This window comes from Vanellus vanellus (genome assembly GCF_965231255.1).
Source record: "Vanellus vanellus genome assembly, chromosome: 23".
Lineage (NCBI taxonomy): Eukaryota > Metazoa > Chordata > Aves > Charadriiformes > Charadriidae > Vanellus > Vanellus vanellus.
Window position 1 is genome coordinate 1225980 of NC_138928.1, and position 19097 is coordinate 1245076.

The window sequence follows — 19097 nt, forward strand, 5'->3', positions numbered from 1 at the left end:
TAGGTACCGGAAGGCCGCAATAAGGTCCCCCCAAAGCCTTCTCTTCTCCAGGCTGAACAGCCCCAACTCTTTCAGCCTCTCCTCATAGGAGAGGTGCTCCAGCCCTCGGATCATCGTCGTGGCTCTCCTCTGGACACGCTCCAGCTGGTCCCGGCCACACTGTGCACCAGGGCTAGCCCCAGGTGAAAACCAGGCTTGGACCTAGCTCTGGTGTGTCTGGGTGCCCCCGTCACCCCGATGAGACAGCCCCCCCATTGCCTTCGCACTCGCCCTTTGAAGGAGAGTGTTGCCCCGTGTGAGAGTGGGGGGACGGGGTCTCGGGACCAGCCCATGGGGGGAAAAATAGGTTTGATGGACTGGGTCCAGGCACAGGATGAGCCTGGGCACACAGTCTTCCTCCAGCACAGGGGTTCAGCACCCAAAAATTGGACACCCCCCCATGCTTCAGCCACTTCCTCTGAGACTGCGTGGGTGCTCTCTACTGCAGCAAAGCTCATAACGATGGGGTGGCCGTGACAGCTCAATCCAAGATATCCAGAAAAGGCTGAAAGGAGCAGGGCACCCTCCCTTGCTCTTTGGAAAGGGATGGACTGCACCCAGACGGAGGTGTTTTAATGACTGTTTTGGATCCCTGGGAGCCAGCCTCCTCCCACTCAGCCCAAAGTAATTCACCTCCTCCACCGGTGCTGGAGGAGTTGTTGACTGGTGGAGAGCGGCTGGTAAAACAGGTTCTCCGCAGGGAGTTGTCTCCGAAACCCTGGGAGACCTGGATGGATCGAGCCCCGAGCGCGGGTCTCCGCTCGAACCCTGGCACAGCAGGCAGCGAGGAGTGATTTGCTTTTGCGTGGCACTCCTGGGCAGGGCGTCTTTTGCTCGGCGCCGCTAGTAGACAAATTACAGCCTTGCCTCTGTCAAGGTAGATAAGAAACCATGTGATGCAGTGTGGTGGCAAACGGGTTGCAGGCAGGGTAAAGGTGCACAGGGAAATAACCTTGCAGGGAGTTCCTCCCTCCTTGGGAAGCAGAGTCTCCGGGCAGCGCAGATTCCCGCGGGTCCGGCAGCGCCTTGGCCTTGATGCCTGCGCAAGTTTTGGGGGCTCCCTGAAACTCCCAGAAATCAGGAATGTCTTCCAGCAGAAGGAACTGGTCTGATCTCTCCAGGTAGGTGCTGTGGTTTAATGCTCAACCCTTTCCACCGGCGGGAGGGAGGGAGGGGGTGAGGGTGGGCTGCCGGCACGGCGAGCTTCAGCCGAGGGGCACCGGGGAGGACGGCAAGAGGGGGCAGACACCGTGGGGGTTGTCGCTTTGCGGAGATGGTGCCAACCCTGGTGAGCGCTTGGCACTGCTGGAGTATCTCGTGGGTGGGGAAGATCAGAGGCAGATTTGTTTCTGCTGCCTGGGGAAACTGAGCACTGCACAGGAAAATGGCTCTGGAGACACATCCTTGCCTTGTGTTGGGTATATTTTTGGTCTGGTTTGCCTTTCTTTGGGGTAGGATCTAGCTGGCTGGGCTGTGCCTCCAGACTTGCTCCGGAGCCGTCTGTGGGGATTTTTTGACTCACCCCGTACCCGTACAGCCCCTGGGTGCGCGTCCCGGCTCTGCCGTGCGGAGGGTGCAGCCTCTGCCCATCCGGCGCTGAGCAAACCCTGATTCATCGGCAGCTGCCGAGCGATCCCCGCAGCCCCGCGGCATCGGCCACTCCACTCAGTTTTTCCTAAAAAGTGATTTTGGCTCCAGTGGGAGCTGGGGTAGGTGAGGCTCCTGGGCGTCGCGGGGTGAGTCAGGGGCTCACACAAAGCCTGGGTGACGTGGGGATCGCTCCCGACCTCCTGCAGACCCCGGGGCAAGCTCCGCCGACCTCGCTGCGCAGGCGAGGGGACGGCGACTCAAACGCAGCCGCGCTCTCCCACAAAACAGAGCAGAAATCCCAGTTTGAGTGGATGCGATGGCTCCGGGACTTAATTACAAATCCCAGTACTTAGGGAAGGACACCCACCATGGCCAGCCCAGAAATGGGAATGAGGAGACACCCCGTTGCGCGGAGGCTGCCGGCTCACGCCCTGCCTCTGTCATGGATGGGACGGATCCAGCGGGCATCCCAGCCCCAACCAGACCCACCTCCTCCGAGCCACGGACCTGCCCGGACGCCAGCCCAGCGGGGTCCTGCTCCCAGGTTGTTTCACAACCCGGGAAGGCAGTTTCTCCTCTCTCATTAGATGAGACAGCATTCACTGAAACAGCAAAAATGTCAGATATCTCAGCACTAATGATTAACAGGGCAGGAGAGGACAAGGCGGGGGGGAGACTCACCGATCTTTTTTTATTCATCTCTTTGAGTTTAAAAAAGGCAAGACGGTGAAAAATAAATCCCTCTTTGAAAAAAGGAGGGAAAGATTGACAAAGCAAATCCATAGCCTAATGGGTGGATTACTTAATTACAAATAACGAGAAGTTGCATGTTGATAATGCCAGGTTACACGCTGCCTCTGCAGGAGCCAAGCAAATTCAAGGCAGGGAATCCTCATTTTCGTTTCGAAGGAGCCTGTGCGTGCAAAAACAAAGCAGTGACTGGCTCTCACGTGGGTTTCAACCGGCATTAGCGTTCTGCGCTGTCACTGCTGGAGGGACAGGAGCGATTAGCAGAGGCACCTGCGTGCATATGTCCCCACGCACGTGCTAACCTTGCCGGGTGGGAATGTGTGTGTGCAGTGATTGCTGCACCGGGAAATCACACCGTGCCGTGCAAACAAAGCCGTGCTGCCTGCCCGGCGCGGCTAAGCTGTGTACACATATTTACAGGGTCAGGCCCATGGGGGCGAGCGCAGCCACAAGGAGCTGAACGGGGACGTGTCTCCCGGTGGGGCGAGAGCTGGTTGGGGATGGTCACGGGCTCCCTGGGACAGGTCCCAGCCTTCTCCATCCCTGTCTCTCCCGATGACAAGCATGGCACCGGGGACCATCCAGAGCTCCCCAGCAGCGGGTGGGATTGCTGTTGGGGCGTGAAGGCTGCTCGGGGGGTGCAAGGGGCGATGGGGATGGAGGCAGCGGGGGGGAAGGGCAGCCCCCCCACCCCCCCGCATTGCCCTGTCCCCAGGGCTCCCCACCAGGACCTGTCCCCCCCTTCGCTCTCCGTTCTGCTCTGCTGACCCGTTCGCGCTCCCCCCTCCTCCCTCGACCAGGAAGAACAGAAGCCGCAAATAGTTTGCAGGGGGTAATGTGGTTTAATTTATGACCCAGCTTTCATTACACAGTAACTCGTAAACCACGCTGCGAGTCACCGTGTCCGCAACCGCGTTAGCGATACCGCAGGCCCGGACCTGCTCTGACTTTCACGTTCTTAAAAGTCAAATTCAAAGTGAACCCCGAGCCTGGAGGAAACCGGAGTGTCGGCTACAGAGCTGGGATGCTGCAATGGGACGGGTCCCGTGCAGGGGGGCTCTGCCCCGTCAGGCTGTTGGGGGCTCCGCTGGGACCCCTGTGTGGGTTTGCAGCTGACTGAGGACGAGTGCTGTAGGTAAACGAACACTCTTGTGAAAAGCTCAGTCCAGCCAATAAAAATATTTTCCAACCCAGGTCATGCACCGGCAGAGAGGGTGGGCAGGTTTTGCGCGGAGAAAGGAAGGGAAAGCTGGTGTTTTCCAAACAACTTTCTATTCTGGGTGGCATTTTATCCCCCCAAATTTATACATTTGGCTGGTGCAAAATAAAATCTTTGAATACATCTCTTTTTTTCATCTTTTTCTTTTTATTCTTTTTGATACAATCTGTGTTTACACATATTTCCCAGTCCCAGACACACACAGGGAGTAAGAGGAGCTCCTGCCATCCCTGTTTCCAGGCTGAGTTTGTCAGCAGTTGCCTTCAGCCTCCGATGCTTTTGCATCTGAGGCTTTTTGCTCAATGAAAATTAAAAAGCCATCGCCACAGCTCGCGTTGGGGCTAAAATCTTCTGCCGCTAGTGGTTACCCTTCCAGTTTATGTGGTTGAGATCTATGTGGTGGCTCTAGGGTCCTGGTGAGTTACAGGTTAAATATCCTTGCCCGGAAAGGTTTGCTTAATGTAGGGATTCCTTTTAAATGAGTGCTCCCTCCAACAGAAGAAATTAGGAGTTGTAAAGTCAAGTGCTTGTGTTGGGAAATGCTGCATCAGCTGGGTGGAGCGAGAGCACTTTGCGACACCTGGCTCGCGTTGGCGTCCCTCTCCTCTAGCCCCGTGCAGCAGCCAGGGAGGGCAACCTCCATCAGTCCCTCAGCCCTTATCCGAGGGTGTCTTAGTGTCCTTGTCTGGCATCAGGGCTGCAAGATCTCCATGCAGGACACAGCCTCACCATGTCCTGGTGTTTGATCCCTAACAGCTTGGCCAGGCAGAGGACCCTTGAGGATGAAGAAGAGCAGCAAAGAGAGCGCCGGCGAAGGCACCGGAGCCTTCTGTCCTCCACATCGACGGATGAAGAACTTCCTAGCCCTGTGAAAGACACCAGTCCAGCTTCTAGCAGGTGTGTGGGGTCCTGCTAGCATCAGTCTCACTCCTGATGCTGACGGTTCACAGCTTGATGCCTTATTTTTCTCAACCCTGAACCAAAGCTGCCGCAGTTGGTGGCAGTCTCTTCTGGATGAGACTGGGCTGAGCTGTGGGAAGGAGTCCAATGGGCCTCAGGGCAGAAGGATGGGCTTCACAGGAGGAGTACAAGAAGAGGGGTATATGTCTGGTGGGCTCAACCATGGGCCTCAACATGTCCCATGGCACAGGGAGCCGGTGTGCCAGGGTGAGGGTTGGTGCCGAGGTTGAGCTCAGGTGGGTGCTAGTGGGATCTTGAGCAGGTAAGAGCAGACAGGCACCCATCTCTGCAGGGGAGGTGAGCCAAGCATGCAGAGCCTGGCTGGCTGTCCTCCTCCTCCTCTGAACCTTGCGGTGACATTGTATGACCTGTCCTGAAGTGGGGAGGTGACCCAAGGGCTTTCCAGTGGTGCTCCCAAAGTCCCTTGCTGCAGGGAACTGGGATTTGGAGGTGCCCTTACACAACCTGACCCTCTCTCTAAGTTGATCCTGGAAATGCTCAACATTTAGATGGGTTTTATCCACAGTGAGACTCGTGCTCTAGAGGTGTTTCTGTTTCAGACAGGATGGAGTTAGGATGCTTGGGTTGGGTATGGGTTGAACAGGGGCTGGACATGACCAATATGAACAAGCTAGGTAGGACAAGTCCCCTTTCCCTGGTGCTAGCACAGGCTGGCCATGTGGTGATTGCAATTCAGGAGGAATTGCTAATATTATCTCGTCTCCTTCCTAAGCCCTGGAGACTGTGTAGATACAGTCTGCATGGCCCTGGACAAAAGTCCTATCTGGCCCTTCCCAAATCTGGTGGCTATGGGAAGGAGGGGAAAGGACTGTTTCGTGGAATGTGTTGGGCCTGTGGTTGGACCCTGCCATAGCAAACTGACTTTCAACCAACACTTTAGACTTAAAGATAATGGTATTTTTTCCTAATGCAGTGAAGAGCCACAGACACGTCTCATCCAGCAGCAGACCCAGCACGCTGCTCGGAGCCCACAGCTCCTTGGCACAGGACTCGGTGCATGCTGATATCCTGGGATGAGGCTGCAGAAATGCTTCATCTCTGCCACAAAAAGGAAAAAAAAAAAAAAAGACTTTTAATCCAAACTTGTCCTTGGAGAGCCTAGCTGGTGTGACAGGGATAAGTGGGGCTGTGAGCCTTGGTCTGCAGGGATGACTCCAGGATGTTGGTGGGATTTTTACACCCCACACAGCGCCTTTCACCTGAGTTAACCTCACCTGCAGCATAAAATCCAGCCCTCTGGCCCCGGGGTGCTGAGGTTTGCCCCCCATTTTGTCTCTGTCTCTAGACCTCAATCCCTGGTGAAACCGGTGTCTCCGGAGGATGGGGAAGAGCGTAAGCTCTCAGAGGTGCTGAATACACAAGAAGGGAGATGGACAAGGTCCTCGATATCTGTCTCTGAAAAGCTGAGGCAGAAGAAGGAGCAGCAGGAGCCAGGCGTGGGAGTGAGCCGCACGGAGGAAGGGACGCAGCCACGCATGGGGCGGGAGATCATCCAGGCTGGTCAGGATGCGGCCAAAGGCAGAGGGGACCCACCAGGAGACCAGCACCCGGAGCCGGCCTTGGAGAGAAAGGTGGTGGTGAGGGGACGGCTTCAGGACAAAGAGGGACAAGGTGTGGGGATGCCTCGGGGGGAGCAGAAGGAGGTGGGCGAGCTGCAGCAGCGGGCATCGCCTGAGGTGGGGGGCTGCCGGCTCCGCGAAGTGAAGATCCTGACCAGGCAAGGAAGCCGCAGCATGGAGGAGAAGACAGCTTCAGTGGTGACCTCATCTCTGGACCAGCAGGTGAGCAAAATGGACAAGGCACCAATCCTTGGGGTGGAGGTCTTGGGTGCTGGGAGGACAACAGAGAGAGGGAGTACCAGGAGGGAAAGGAGACCTGTGGGCTTTTGGGGAAGGTTTTTCTGAGAGCTGCAAACCACAAGGTGGTGGCCAGGGTCCCATCACCTCCTTTCCCTCCCTTGCATGTACTATTCTGATCTCCAGCAAGCCCCTGCTGATTGCTATCACAGTTTCACTGAAGAGGTGTTTGGGGCTTTGTGTTTCCAAGTGAGACAGCCAATGTTTGGAGGATGTCAATCTCAAACTACTGCTTCCAAAACCAATTCCCATCCTGGCTGCTCTGCACCCTGCACCTCAACCTTCTCTGCAAACTCTGCAGGGATGCATCAGATGTCTGCTTTTTCCTCAGCAACCATCCAGGAATCCCTCAAAGGAGGTAATACAGCTGTCTCCCACCCAAGATGAACCTCCAGAAAAGTCAGATACTTCTGCAACTCATGTCACCTACAGCAGCTCCATCAGACGAACCAGCCCGAGAACTGTCTCCTTTCGGGTAAGAGCTAAAGCAAGTGGGAGAAAGACCCCCATTTAGGCAGTGGAGGATGGGGGGAAGGAAGGGTTGCTTTGTTCTCCAGGTTATGTTGGCAGAGCCTGTTCCCAAAGGTGCATTCAGAATCCACCCTTGACCTGGGCATTGCAGTTCTGCTTCAGTCTTTCCTCCATTTTCCTTCTCTGTGTCTGACCAAAGGCCTGTGATGATGAACATGCCCATACACTTTGTGCTGGCATGGAAACTTGTGGGAAGTGATGAGAAAGCAGGGAGCTCATTGTCCTTGGATTTTCCAGAGTCACAGGAATCACCATCCATCCTCCGGCATTTCTGATCTTCTCTGAGAGCACAGGATAAAAATAAAATCCATCCTCCTTCTTGTCCCTTGTTACATCCCTGAGAATATCTTCAATTCTAGCCCCGCCCCCAAAAAAGATCTCTGGAATAAAGGAGAGGCTGGGAAAACCAAGAGCTGTTGAGATCCTCCCTGCTGTGAATCAGGGATGGCTGGCTAGGCTTAACTGACTTTCATGGTGCTTTATTGGGAATAAAACTGTATAGCACTACAAAGTGTCTTTAGACTGGAGAGCTTTGAGATATGAGATAAGCTCTGGTGTGCGTGAAAATGGAGCTTGCATGAAAATAGGGGAGAACAGTCTGAGGCAGGTTCTCCCACGTTGATAACCAAAGATGACTCCAGTATCTCCTCATCTTGTGTCTTCCAGGTGATCTCAAGAAAACAGAAGGAAGAAACCCAAAGCCCTCTCACAAGGAGGTCAGCACCTCTCTTCATGTTACTTTGGTCTTGCTGGGCAGGAATTGTCATCCTTTGTTTTCCAAGGGAGGAGGAGGAGGTGATGGGACCTGGTACCAGTTAGTGAGTGCCCTGGCACAGGTCTGCTGAACATTGGTCCCTGGGCTGCCTGGCTGACCGGGCAGCGATGCTTAGCAGAGGACAGGACAATGTCCAATGTACAGCTTGAACCTGTGCAAGGCCCCCCCCAGCTAGCCCCTGCTGTCTTTCGGTTGATGTGGTGTCTCATCGGTGCTTGTATCTGCACAGGAGCGGTTAAGTGTTGAGCGGTGCAGCATCACAACCGGGTCCCATCCTTGGAGATATCAAAACCCACTATACAGGTCTATGAGCAACCTGATCTGGCTTTTGTGGCCAGATTAAGTGATCCTCCACATCTGCATGGCAAGGTTTGGACAGGTGACTTAAAAACTCTCGAGGAACCAACGGCTCAGGTCTGAATGCAGGGAGTCAATAGGATGTCCTCTCCCACCTCTGCATGCAGGGCAGAGGAGTGCGGCTTTACAGGCACCTGGGCTTGCACCTATGCATACTATAGGGAAGCTCATACTGATACCGGTGAAGATGCTGTTCAGACCTGGCAGTGGTGAAGATAGGGTAAAGTGAGGAGCTCAGAGCTATTTTTCATTGTAGTGTGTCCCTCGTAAGATGGTGAGACCCAGAGATCTCGGTAACCAGGAAGGAATGAGCTGCCTTGGTTCACTTGGCAGATGGATGCAGGAGGAATGCCTGGGTGGGACAGGGTCTTCTCCTGCCAAGTGGAGTCCCCAAGAACCATGGGCTGAGTCGCAGGAGATCCTGAGGGGACTGTGTTCAACCGTCTCCCTTCTTCTTCACCAGTGCAAGCCTGAGGATCCCAGGGAGCAACACCACCATTGGGGAGAAGCTGGAAAAGTACAACTCAGCTGTGCAGGTATCGAAACCCCTTGGTATAGCTGGGCTGGTGTAGGAGGGATGTGTGGGGAGAGGGAGAGGGGTGGCCTGTAACTCAACGCGGAAGGGAGAGAGAGACTAAGCTGCACCGAACAACCAGTGCTAATGGGGTTGCAGAAGACGGTCCTAGGCTGAAAAAGGTATCGGCCTCAGGATTTTAGGAGCAGGGAGGGGATATCCATTGAGATATCCATCATGGAGATGCTGCACAGTCTTGCTGGGGGACGGGGACTGGGACATGGGGCAAGCCCATGAGCTGGTGATGGGATGGGAGGGAGCCAGAAGCAGGAATCTGCTTTTTACCACTTGAGGTGCAGCACAGCCCCTGCTGACGCCCTTCTCTCCTCCCAGCGCTCAGAGGCGGTGAAATCATCCCTGACTATTCAGAAGAGCCTCTTGCTGTCCTCGGAGGGGGTGGCCAGCAAGCGCAATTTCTTCGAGGCAAGCGCTCCCAGCAAGGCTGAGCCTCTGGCTGTCAGGAAGGTAAGGGCAGGAGCTGGCCTGAGCAAGGACCTTCCTGTGCCGGGGCAGGCACCAGCTTTTTGGACAAATCTTCCCCTCTTTGGATACCAATGCATAGCCCAGCATGATGCTGCCTGGATGTAGTTTGGTGGTTGTCGAGTGGTACCAGGCAGGGCTGGGCTCAGGCTGCCACCGAAACTCTACCAGAGTGTGGGTTCATGCCGATGAGCTGGTATTTGAGGAGCTGGGATGGAGCCAAGGTGTAGGCTGGTCTCTGCCTGTTGCAGGTTTGCTCAGTCTCCCTGTGCGCTGACTGCTGTCCCAGGTTATGTTTGTGCAGTGGAGAGCTGGTGCTGTAACCCTGGTGTCCCTCTCTGTGCCACAGGACAACATGAAGATCCCGGGATCAGTGACATCCCGCATTAACCTGTGGATCAGCCGAGCTCAGGAGCCTGCCAAGGAGGAAAAGAGCAAGGTACCGCCTTGTGCCGACACCTCGTGCTAGAGCCCTGGGACCAGGCAGCCTGGTGGGACACGTCCCTGCATCTGGGGTGGTGGGGCTTGAAGGGCTGATGAACCCTTGGCTGAATCCATTAAAGGGTTTGCGAGGAGCTTAGCCAGGGTTGGAGATTTGGGTGCTGCAGGGCCACCACGGCGAGACGTTGGGGCTCTACTTGTTGCTGTCTCCTGATCCTGAGCCAAAAGTGCCCGAGGCAGCTGCCCAGCTGCTCCCAGCCCTTGGTGGGGTGAGGAAGGAGCAGGCACCGGCTGGGTGTGTGTCCCAGGGGACGTGCAGGGGGACCTCATGCTGTCACCAGTGAGAGAGATCACCCCAGCCTGGTCCCATCTCTACCAGTGTCTGGAGGACTAGCTTTGACCTGCAGGCCACTGGGAGATGAGCTACATGCTCAGTGCTCAGTTCTCTGCAGGGTGTGGGGAACTGAGAGGTCCTGCTGCGTGTGGGGTCTGGAGTCATCTGCATCGCTGTGTGTATCCCACACCCCAAAAGTAGGGTGCCTTGTAGCTGTGGGGCAAAGTTCCCAGCTAAGGGGACTCAGAGGTCAGCACTTTGCCACCATGGCTGCTCCAGGGACATGGATGGGAGGGAGACGGACAGGAGACCCTTTTGCCTCAGGCTGGTTGACTGTACTTGGAAAGGAGAGGTTCAGCAAGTCCTGGGAAGGTATCGCTGCCGCAATAAGGTGTTTTGCCACTGCCCGTAGCAGAGTCTCCTGCAGCCGCCCGTGTACAGGACCAGGAAGGGCAGCTCCAGCCCAGCCCGGCAGCCGGGGCAGACAAGCCCGGGCGCCCCCAGCGCGGAGCTACAGAGATTAGCACTGCCCAAACGTGTCTGTACCGGGAGGTTGTGCTGGCTCGGCGTCTCCAGGAAAGGGTTTGCTCCTGGGGTCACTCTTGGGTAAAGCTTGCAGCTCCTTTACGTTTTTCCTATAATAACGCCTGCTGCCCTCCATTTCTGTGGGCTGGAGCTGCACTTGGTTTTGAGGGTCTACCAGGTGCAGGATCTCAAAGCTGGCTGTTTTTACCCAGAGCATGTATGCTTCAAGGTTTGGTTAATGTCAGACCAAGGCACATGATGCATGGGGAAAACCTTCTTGTGCCACTTACGACTCTCTTGTTTGCAGGACATCAGGAAAATAAACAGTCTGCCAAACCGTGATGTCTGGGTAAAGCAGCCTGGAGACACCCCTGGAGACACGAAGGTAGATATGGAGCTGCTCTGAAAACTGGTGCATCCTCTGAGCTGGGGGCAGAGCTGGGACCTGCCTGCTGGTGCATCACCCACAGGGCAGGCGGGGGAGAACCAGGCTATGGGGGCAGAGAGGGGTCGTGTGGGACATCCAGGACCCCATGACTTGGGGGAGTCAGCAGGAGGGGACAACTGGAGGCAGCTGTAAGGATGAGAAGGGGTTTGGTCTGGGAGAAGAAGGGCTTCTGTCCAGAGAAGGGCTACAAAGCTGGTGAAGGGTCTGGAGGACAAACCTTATGAGGAACGACTGAGGGATCTGGGGTTGTTTAGCCTGGAGAAGAGGAGGCTGAGGGGAGACCTTATCACCCTCTACAACTACCTGAAAGGAGGTTTTAGAGAGATGGGAGCTGACCTCTTCTCCCTGGCGACAAGTGATAGGACAAGAGGAAATGGGTTCAAGTTATGTCAGGGCAGGTTTAGATTAGATGTTAGGAAGCATTTTTTCACTGAAAGGGTTATTAAACATTGGAATAAGCTGCCCAGAGAGGTGGTGGATTCACCATCCCTGGAGGTGTTTAAGAAAAGGGTAGATGAGGTGCTTAGGGACATGGTTTAGGAGTGGTGGTGTTTTTATCAGGGTAGGTTAATGGTTGGACTTGATGATCTTAAAGGTCCCTTCCAACCTCACTGATTCTATGATTCTATGATTCTATGATTCTAAGAAGGGAAGTGGCATGTGGTGGGATTTAGGGGGTTCCTGCCTGCCCCATTCCCTGTTCAGGACAAGTATGGTCCTGGTTAAAGCAGCTGCCTTTTGGGGGGGTTGCAGCCTCAGTCCTGGCCTCACGGTTTCTCACTTTCTTTTCCAGTTGTAATAATCTCAGTTGTAATAATGTCAGATGATCTGGGAAAAAACTGTTTTGCTCTGAAGATCAAAGCCCAGCCCTACCCAACCGTCCAGCAGCCCACTGCCACGAGAGTCCCCCGTGCCACATGTGGGTGTCCCCCGGGTTGCTGGGGTCCTCTGCTTGTGGGATGGGAAGGAAGAAGGCTGGAAGATTATCCCTGCGCCCCCAGTCCTCACTTGCTGCCTGTCTGGGAGTGCCCAGACCTGGAGGCTCCTTGCAAATGCTGAAGGCAGACTCTTGCTTCGTTTCCCTGCAACATTTTGGTGTTTTGCTCCTAATCTCTGCCTGTGCCCCATAACTGCGCTTGCAAATGGGATCAACCTATACGCCTGTCTTGCAGCTGGACGATGTCAGTGGGGCACGAAGCTGTCTGGCCAAGGGACTTTCAGCTGCACGTCCATGGACCACGTCCATCCCTGCTGCCTGGCTCATCAGGGGTGAGGTGGGGCAGGCAGATGCCACCCCCCTCCCAGGCTGTCACTGCTGGGGGGATCCAGCCAAAGGCAAACGATGTTTGCAAAGTCACACGTGTGCCGGTGTAGCTTGGGGATGTCTCATGGAAGAAGGGTGGACCTGATGGCCCTGGTGCTTCCCTCCAGCATGCAGCTGAGCCAGAGCCAGAGACTTGGGCTTCTCCATCCTGCCCTTACCATTCCCTGCCACCTACAAGCAGTGACCCCTTTCACTTAGCAGTATGAGAAAGGGGGGCTGGCCATGGCCTTAGTTTTGGGGTCACATGGAGCTGAGAGCCCTGTGCTGCGCCCCTGCTGCAAACCCCGTTTCCCTCTCGCCTTTCCTCCTGAGCCCTTTGCCCGTGGCTGTGCAGACCCCTGGTCCTGCACCCCCCGAGCTGCTGAGCCCACCCAGCAGGGAAGTGGGGTGCTCTCTCGAGGCCGGCTTAAGGGTGCCATGGGCAGCCCATAAAATGATGCCCAAATCCTTGTGCTGAGGCCATCCAATGGGCTAGGGCTGTGCCTTGAGCAACCACTGTGGGGTCCAAATTCGGTGTGGGACGCTACTGCTGCCCCTGGATCTGATCTTGCTTGTTGGGCTTTGGAAAGGACTTGGTTTTCTCTGTGCCTTTTGTTTGTTTGTTTGTTTCCTAATAAAAGCTGCTCTTTCTAAGATGCTCCTGGTCACCTGCTCCTGGGCTGGGACCAGGAACAGTTCGCTTCTCTTTTTGTGGCAAGGGGAAAAAAGGCAAAAAACTGAGATAAATATGTCCTGGGGGGATAAACGCAGCCTGAGACTCCTCACAGAATCACAGAATGGTGGGGGTTGGAAAGGACCTCTGGAGCTCCCCCAGTCCCACCCCCTGCTGGAGCAGGGGCACCTTCAGCAGTGGCACAGGACACGTCCAGGCGGGTTTGGAATGGCTCCAGAGGGGGAGACTCCCCCCCCCTCTCTGGGCAGCTGTGCCAGTGCTCTGCCACACTCAAAGAAGTCTTTTCTCATGTTGAGATGGAATTTCCCGTGTTCCAGTATGTGCCCGTTGCCCCTTGTCCTGTTGCTGGGCACCACTGGAAAGAGTCTGTCCCCATCCTCTTCCCACCCACCCTTTAGATATTGATCAGCATTGATGGGATCCCCTCTCAGCCTTCTCCTCTCCAGGCTGCACAGCCCCGGGGGCTCTCAGCTTCTTTCTCTCTCCCCTTCTCGTTACAGCACCTTGGCTTCGGTGCAGCGGCCGAGCGAGCGGGGCTCAGGGGCTGCGATGGAGGGTCCCCTCCTCTGCTCATGGCAGTGCTGCCTTATCAGCGTCCCCAGCCCTAGAAAGTGACAGCTGGCTGGCTTGTGTCAGCCCCTTGGGCACTCTCGTATCTCAGTCCGGAGAGTTTAAAATAGCAAATCTCTGAGGCCACACAATAGCTTGGGCTTATATGGGCTCCTGGGGGGAAAGGGGAGCGGTGGAGGGGGCCAGGGCCGCGGCTGCCAAAATAGCAGCTCACAAGTGTTGCATTCCTCGCTGGGCGCCGGGCACATTCCTGCCGGCGCTGCCCGCCCCGGGGTGGGCGCTGGAGCCCCCTTAAAGCCTCCTGTCCCCAAAGAGCATTTCCCAGACGCCCGCCGGCTTCTCCTCGGCTCCCCGGGACCTCACCGGTGCCCGCGGCAGAGGTAAGGCTGGGGCAGGGGGTGCCCACTCGCGGCATAGGATGTTCAGTGGAAGGGCAGTTGTTAAAGACCCAAAAGGGGTTTGGCTCGGGGTTGATGGTCCTCCCCAGCTGCTTGCACGGGGATGCCTTTTTGCCATGAAGGCATTCCCATGGATAAAGCACCAGGACCCTCTCCAGGGAGTTCATGACTTCAACTTGTCCAACACCTATCGACCAACCCTGATGTGTGCCAAGGCAGCTGAGAAGCATTTTGGCTGCCCTGGTGCCGGGGGGATCTCAGAGATCCCTATTCCCTGTGTCTCTGGAGGGCACAGGAGGGATGCGATGCCTGTGGGGGGCCCAGGCCAGCCTGGCCCTGGCTTGCTGGCTGCCCGTGGGGTGACTTAGAGGTGGGATGCTCCTGTGCATCGTCTGACCCAGCCAAGCGGGATGTGACCCACGCTGGAGCAAACGCTGGGAAATGAGAGCTCCATGTCTGGGTAGCCTGGAGGAAAGCAGGGACTGCGAACCGTGGAGGATCAACTCAGCCCCAGTGGTGCGAGCAGCCATCCCTGAGCTAATGGAGAGGAAAATTTTAAGGAACGGGAGGGATATCTGGAGTATTTAATCCACAGCAAATGATGGGAGATTTTTTTTTTTCCGTCAGTAATATGTGCTATGTTTCCTCTAACTCTGTAATACAACTCCTGGGTTCTCCTAATTCTTTTAAAACAAGATCTCAAAGCTTTAATGGAGAGGTTTATTTGTTCCTGTGCAGAAGACGGATAAATATTTCCTAGAGCTGCTTTCTGGTGTAACATTAGCTTTTCTTGTGTACTCTTTTAACAGTCCTGGCTTTTTGCTGCTCCTCAGCAAATGCTCTGTGGGATCTAGCAATGTATGAGAGAGGAGGTGAAAGGAAATGTAGAAATAAGCTTTCAAAAATGCATGTTTGCACCATCATGGCCAGGAGAGAGTCTCGGCTTTTGTGTCATGAGAGGACCACATGAAGTCTTGGGTGCTCAGAGGCCAAATAAATGTTTTGGCCAAACTCTGGGGGTAGTAGACCATGCTGAGCCTGGGGGGAAAGTAAGGCCAGGAACTGTTATTCAACCGGGAGCAGAGACTGAGGGGATGGTGCTGGAGGGGTGTCCTTAGGGCCAAGCCCCAGACGCATCAGAGGGAAGGGGGTGACGATGGCAGAAGTGGGTGGTGAACCCGGGGCAGACGGGGCTGAGTTCTGACTTCATTGTCTCCAAAAAGCACCATCTGAGTCATTGCTCAGAAGTGAGATTTGACAACCCCCCAGGAGCCATGGGTATGCAGCAGCACCCATCCTGTAGCGCGTCTTTCCCATGCCTGTGGATTCCAGTCCTGGACTCAGCATCTCGAAAAAGCGATCCTGAAACCTGTCCTACCCATCCTGGGTAATAAATGCCCAACAGATGTAGCCAGGACCAGTTGTTCCCAGACGCCCGGCAGGAGGAGAAGTGAAGCGGCGTTGCTCTGGGAACAGGTGGTTTAGCACATGGAAGTTATTTCTAGAGCTGCCTTGAGTTCTCCTGCTACATCTCAGCTTTGCTGAGGTCTGGCACGAACGTGAGTGGTGGACAGGGTGTGCAGGGGCTTGGGCTGATGCTCAGGGCTGCTCTGGGATGCCCGGGGTTGGGGCTGGTCTGTGCAGACCTTGCGGTGGAGCGTTGGGTGGAAGCTAGATGAGGTGGGACGACGAGTAAAGTCCTCCTGGCCACGGCTGGGAGGGAGAGGGGTGTGCTGGGAAGATGAGCTGTTTCTGCAGAGTCATTAGCCCTATTGCCAAATCTGCCTGTGAAATATTCCTTTTAGCTACCCTCTGTCCCAGGGCCAGGACCAGGAGAGAAATGCTCCTGAGGAACCCAGATCGCCCTTTTCCGGAGCACGCTCTGCGCTTGGAGGGCTGGGAGGTCTCACCGAAATCTCGTGCTGCGGCTTGTGCAGGGCTGTAAATTTGAGATAACGGAACGTCCCTGCAGGTTTCTCTATCCCAACTGAGCTAAGAATAGTCAGGAAGCAAAACAAACTGAATGTTAATTGGGTTATTTTCCCCTGCCCTGAGCAAACACAGCACCCTGAGACGGCTGCGGCGAGGGGAGCTGCGTGTCCCGGACACGGCTCCTGACAGCAGTTATCAGTGTTGCATGAGGCTCTGTCTAATCTCCTGTCTCCCATTTGGGGCGAGCTGTGATCCTGGGATGGGAGGGGTGGGGGGAGCCTTATCTCTGCCCAGATAACGCTGTCACAGCCTGGCTGGGGCCAGCTCCAAGCTCCCAGCGCTTTGGAGAGACGCAGCATCTCTGTACCCGTGTCTGGAGCACCGGAGAACAAGCTGTGCTTGTCCTTATCTCAGCTCCTAACCCTTGTTTTTTCCAATCTGCCTTGAATTCTGCTAGATAACCAGGCATGTCGGACACTGAAGAGGTCGTTGAAGAATATGAGCAGTAAGTGGTGTGGTTTTAAATACCCTTTCTTTCTCCTTATTCCCGCCTTCCCGCAGGGTCACAGCACCGCTTAGGGGGGCTGTCTGGGGGGGCACCGGCTCTGGTCATTACCCCAGCGCCCAGCATGAAAGGGCCTTGAGGTTCCTCCACCCTGTGCCCATCTGCACCGCTGCTGTGATGGTGCCGCGACCCCCCACAGTGGGGAGTTCTGCGCTAGGAGCTGTGTCAGCACATACACGGCAAGGGACCATCATCCCCAGTCCAAATCAGTGAGGCAGAGCTGGGAAAAGCTGCTGTCATCAGTCTGGTGCTGCTGGGGTCCTACCACCACATCCAGAGCATCACTCCCCAAGGCCCAAATTTGAGGGCAACTTTTGCCGGTGAGGGCTGCTGGATCACGAGGCGTACCCGGGAGAGAAGGGGCTCAATACCCACGCTATGTGTGTATAGGGATCAGTCCAAACACGGCTCCTACTTCTCCTCCAACAGCAGAAAATGTAGATCTGAATCCTTTTCTTATGTTTAAATGCCACAACAGACTCTCGTGTCTCAGCAATCAGTCAGACCCCTTTACCCGGCGTCCCCTGGGCACCCCTGAGGACAGACTGTGCATCTCCCTCAAGGTCAGGAAAGGACTTTGGGGCAAAGGTGGGACATGAGATGCCCATTTCGAGGATTACAGGCCATGCTCTCTCGATCATCTCAAGCTGCAGAACACTATTGTGCTCTGACCACTGTTGAAGTGTCAGTCGAGCACTTCATCTCCTGCCATCCCCAGCCTGCAGGGTGACCTGGGTCTTGTCCCGTCCCCACTGCCACCTTACGGCACGCCACACAGCAACCTGCCCAGAAGTTATTGCCTACTACTACGAAAAAGGGGAGCCAGCCTCCAGGAAATTTCAAATTCCCCTTTTGCCTCACTGATGGACACACGTTCCCCGTTGTAGCCGATCACTGTAACTCCGCAAATGTGTGTTGTGTTTTGCAGGGAGCAGGAAGGTAAGAGGACGTGGAGCATCTGCAGCTGCTCCGAGGCTGAATCTAAGAAACGATCAGAGCAACTTCAATAACCTGCATCTTCTTTCCCTTCCCTTCCCTCTCTCCTGTGCGCACGTGTGCTCTGTGAAGAGGAGTATGTGGAAGAAGGTAGGTGTTTCCCCAGCGGTTGCAAGGACCAAGAGACAAGTGCTGTTGGTTCAGTGTTTTGCTTGGGTGGGTTTGTGGTGGTAAGCTCCTCGACTGCAATGGGTAAATCATGACCAGAAAGGGCAGATGAGACCACGTTCCAGGTTATTCCATCTGGAACACCGGTAGGATCAAAACCAGTCTGAATTTGTTCGGGATCTCTTTTGTCAGAGAGATTCCTTGACTCAAAGCAGGGGTGGAAATGCTGGACTTGGGCAGTGGTGGAGATGTGAGCCCAATAACGCAATGGGACCTGGAGCCTCAGCTGAATGTATATTAATGATACTCAAGTACAAACCTTCAGCTGCCTCAGTCCGATGAAGAAAGACATTGAGATTCTGGAGCATGTTCATAGAAGGGCAACGAAGCTGGTGAGGGGTCTGGAACACAAGTTTTATGAGGAGTAGCTGAGGGAATGGGGGTTGTTTAGCCTGGAAAAAGGAGGCTGAGGGGACACCTCATCACTCTCAACAGCTCCCTGAGAAGAGGGTGTAGCGAGGGGGGTGTCAGTCTCTTCTCTCAAGTAACAAGCGATAGGACAACAGGAAATGGTCTCAAGTTGCACCAAGGGATGTTTAGGATGGATATTAGGAAAAATTTCTTCACAGAAAGGGTTCTTCACTGGAACAAGCTGCCCATCCTGGCAATTTCACTACCCCTGTAGGTATTTAAAAGACATAGATGTGGTGCTGAAGGACATGGTTTAGTGGTAGGTTTGGCAGTGTAAGGTTGATGGTGGGACCTGATGATCTTAAAGGTGCCTTCCCACCTAGACGATGCTATGATTCTGTGATTCTATGATTCTGTGAAGAAGCAAACCCCACGATGCAGCTGCTCTGCGACACAGCTGGGCTGTGCATTTGGGGCTGGATTTGGGAGCTGGGCTTTGCTGAGCCTCTTGCTGCTTCAGGGCGCTGCCAGGGAGCCCGAGCTGCTGCATGGCAAAACGTCCTGAACGTTAAAAGCAAAGAGGGGCACAAGGGGGATACCACTGCAGTGCTTGAGTCCTCATCTCATGCACGTCATAGCTATACTCCACAGCTTTATGGCGTCTGACTAATCTCTGCACTTGTTCCTTTCCCTCCTCCCTGGCTCAGAAGAGGAAGAATGGATAGAGGAAGAAGACGGTAGTTATTACACCTTTCTTTATTTCATCTCTCCACTGCTGCTGTGAATATGTCATGGGCTGGTGTGTCTTTTGCCTCTCCCTGGTTGGGAAATGGTTTTCTTTCATTCTTCCACTTCTCTCTCTTGCTTCTTGCACTCCCCCTTTCCTGCCCTGCTCCGCTGTGCATATCTGCTCCCGTGCCTGTGGCTTCTTTCTTACGTCTATCAACCGAATGCACTCGTGGTTTACTGTCTTCTTTTTCTTTCCTTCTGCTCTGGCGCAGGGGTTGGACTAGATGATCTCAAGAGGTCCCTTCCAACCCTGACCATTCTGTGATTCTGTGATTCCCTCTTGCTGTGGGACCACAAGTCTTCCCAGGACCTGTGGCCCCCAGCACCACTCTGACTCCAGTGGAGGACTCTTGTGGGGATACTGCTCCCTCCAGTGGAAAAATGCTCCAACAGTGTCATAAATAAGATCGTGAAGGTGCTGAAGGCACTTT

At 54.8% G+C, this 19097-nt stretch overlaps 1 protein-coding gene across 1 annotated transcript; it reads left to right on the plus strand.

Moving 5' to 3' along the window:
- Positions 1-1122: 1122 nt before the first annotated feature.
- LAD1 (ladinin 1) lies at positions 1123-10858 on the plus strand (the record flags this gene model as incomplete). The annotated part of the gene is made up of 9 exons (XM_082494582.1): positions 1123-1160; positions 4355-4495; positions 5865-6360; positions 6767-6910; positions 7633-7682; positions 8562-8634; positions 9006-9137; positions 9502-9591; positions 10760-10858. The coding sequence occupies 9 exons, from the start codon at positions 1123-1125 to the stop codon at positions 10856-10858; spliced, it is 1263 nt and encodes a 420-aa protein (XP_082350708.1).
- Positions 10859-19097: the final 8239 nt, after the last annotated feature.